Source organism: Mastomys coucha, unplaced genomic scaffold (genome assembly GCF_008632895.1).
Source record: "Mastomys coucha isolate ucsf_1 unplaced genomic scaffold, UCSF_Mcou_1 pScaffold13, whole genome shotgun sequence".
Lineage (NCBI taxonomy): Eukaryota > Metazoa > Chordata > Mammalia > Rodentia > Muridae > Mastomys > Mastomys coucha.
Genome location: NW_022196895.1, coordinates 56,203,500 through 56,205,824, shown reverse-complemented (window position 1 = coordinate 56,205,824; position 2,325 = coordinate 56,203,500). Strand labels below are relative to the sequence as shown.

The window sequence follows — 2,325 nt, the reverse complement described above, 5'->3', positions numbered from 1 at the left end:
AGGACGCAGCCCTGAGAGCCAACCTCAAGATGAAGCATGGAGGTCCTCGACCCGATGGCATCCTGGCTGCCCTGCTGGGTCCTGACCCTGCACAAAAGAATGCAGACCACCAGGCTGGCTATAGGAAGTAAGAGTCCCTCTCTCCCGTGCAAGTCCAGCCCTGCAGCTGAACAGCAGATGCATCCTGACGACTCCCCATGTGGGACTGGGCATCAGGCAGGGACTATTGAGGAAGACACAGGGAGCCTGGAATCCCTGGGGCGAGATGGTGCTTCCAAGGGCAGGGCCCAGTGCTGACCAGCACCCTGATGGAGCTCTTCTTTTGCCCCTGCTCCCTACCTCCCACTCCCGCTGGAGACAGGTTCTTGGTGGGCTGGGTGGGCTCAGGGTAGGTAGGAGAATAATCACAGTTCTCAATGGCTGAGCCCCTGGTCTGTCAGGGTCAGGGCCAGCTCAGGTGCTTTCCCTACATTGTCTCATTTAACCCACTCAATCTGGGGAGCGATGTGCAGAGGATACACATGACCCAGATCCTGGATGTGGGGGTTGAGAGGGTAGATTTTAACCCAGGCCTCACTGTTGCTGAAGCCGTGACCCTGAGGTGTGTGGCCCAGAGGGTTCCCGAGGCAGCTGGGCTGCTGGGAGGCAGGGCAAAGAGCTTTGAATCTGTTTGGTGATGCTCCCTAATGTCCCCCACTCTTGCTGAGCCTACTGGCCCTTACCTGCCCTCCCCATGGAAAAGGCAGAACCATTTAATGAGACCATCCATCTATGGTGGAACCGACAACCTCCATCACGGCTCCTCTTTCATGAATATCTCTAGAGCCTCCTATTTTAATGGGCGGCATAAATCGGTGTCCCCTTAACAGAGTCAAACTGCCTATATCCTAGGCTTGCCAAAGGCTGTGCCCACACACCTTGAGGCCGTAGTACTGGCAGGTTCCACAGCCCTGAAGGCCTCTCTGGCTCGTCCTTGGTCTCTTATGACCCCCGTACTCTGGTGCTTCTCTAACCGGGCCATAGCCCCTACACTCAGAGAATAGAAAGTACCACCCTCCGGTATATCTCCCTGCCTGGCAGGGATGACCTTCCCTAAAGTTCTTGGTGCTTATTGCAAGGCTGTGACATGATCCCACTGGGCCCTGTAGGCTCTCCCTGAGCCATTCTCTGTCTCCACTAGGAGGTGATCAGAGACCTGTGATGTTATTTCAAATAAAGGTGCTGCTCTCTCCAAAAAAAAAAAAAAGAGAGAGAGAAAATATATCAGATGGGGAATTTCTCCAGTGGCTTCCTGGTATCTACTACTTGGTATTGTCAGGGTTACAAGCTGTGGATAAACTGAGTTTGAACTAGTGTTTTGAATATGTCCATTGAAGGAGAACTTTGGCATCTTCACTCACCGTGTCAAGGAAATGAAATAGTAAATAAAAGGTTTTTCCGAAGTAAAGACTTCCAACAAGGAGCCTACCGTTAGCTAATATAAATTTCTTTAAATATTTCAAAAGATTTTCTCCTAATGTTTCCTTTCTGTTAGTCTTCAACAAATGAGGAGACTTAATTATTTCTCTTAGTTGCCCAATAGGCACTTGGAAATTCTTAGCCATTAACTCCAGGGATTTATCGTCCACTCCAAAAATTTCTCGATAGTGGTTTAAACTCTTCTCCAGCTTCTCCACATCATTATCCCTGAGGGTGCCCAATACAGGTAAAGTTGCCCTAACTTCAGCCATGAAGGCGTCTAGCCAGATAAACTGCTGCATAGCCTTGTGCTTTCTGTCAATGACTGCCTCTGTAATGTCAGGCAGGGAAAGCATAACATTGTGGCGCTTTTGAGCATGGAGATCCTTAATCAGGGTGTCCACCAGGACTGGAAAATCGTAGTCAGATAAATCATAGTTAGAGATCAGGAAAATCGGTGGTACAGCCATGTTATTTTCACGAAAGGTATTCACAGAATATGTTTTGATCTGCTTCAGGATCTTTTCTCTTTCAAAAGTACGTGGTTTGACTTTCTTTTCATTTTCTAAATCAATATCCACCTTAGTTCTCACGAAGTAGTAATTCTTTTTCATAGTTTTGATTGCTTTGGCGAGGTCTAGTTCAAGTTTTGAAAAACGTGTGGCAGAAACAATAATGAAGAAATCATATTCTTTGAATTTCACCCTCTCCAGATAAGCATTTGGTGGGAATTTCTGAGTTCCAATACCAGGTAGGTCCCATAAAGTCAATGTTTTAATTTTGGGATGTTTGTAAGACATTCTCTTCATAGTTGTCTCTATTACCCCAACTTCAGCTGCACCTTCCTCTTCAGGTCCAATCCCTATC

At 47.4% G+C, this 2,325-nt stretch overlaps 1 protein-coding gene across 1 annotated transcript in view; it reads right to left on the bottom strand.

The window, feature by feature from the left end:
* Window positions 1–1,236: 1,236 nt before the first annotated feature.
* Window positions 1,237–2,325, bottom strand: part of LOC116087475 (interferon-inducible GTPase 1-like) — a 3,143-nt gene continuing 2,054 nt past the window's right edge. Inside the window, exon 2 of the mRNA XM_031366244.1 lies at window positions 1,237–2,320. Coding sequence (XP_031222104.1) covers window positions 1,350–2,320 — 971 coding nt within the window. The 3' untranslated portion in view covers window positions 1,237–1,349. The remainder of the gene's footprint in view (window positions 2,321–2,325) is intronic.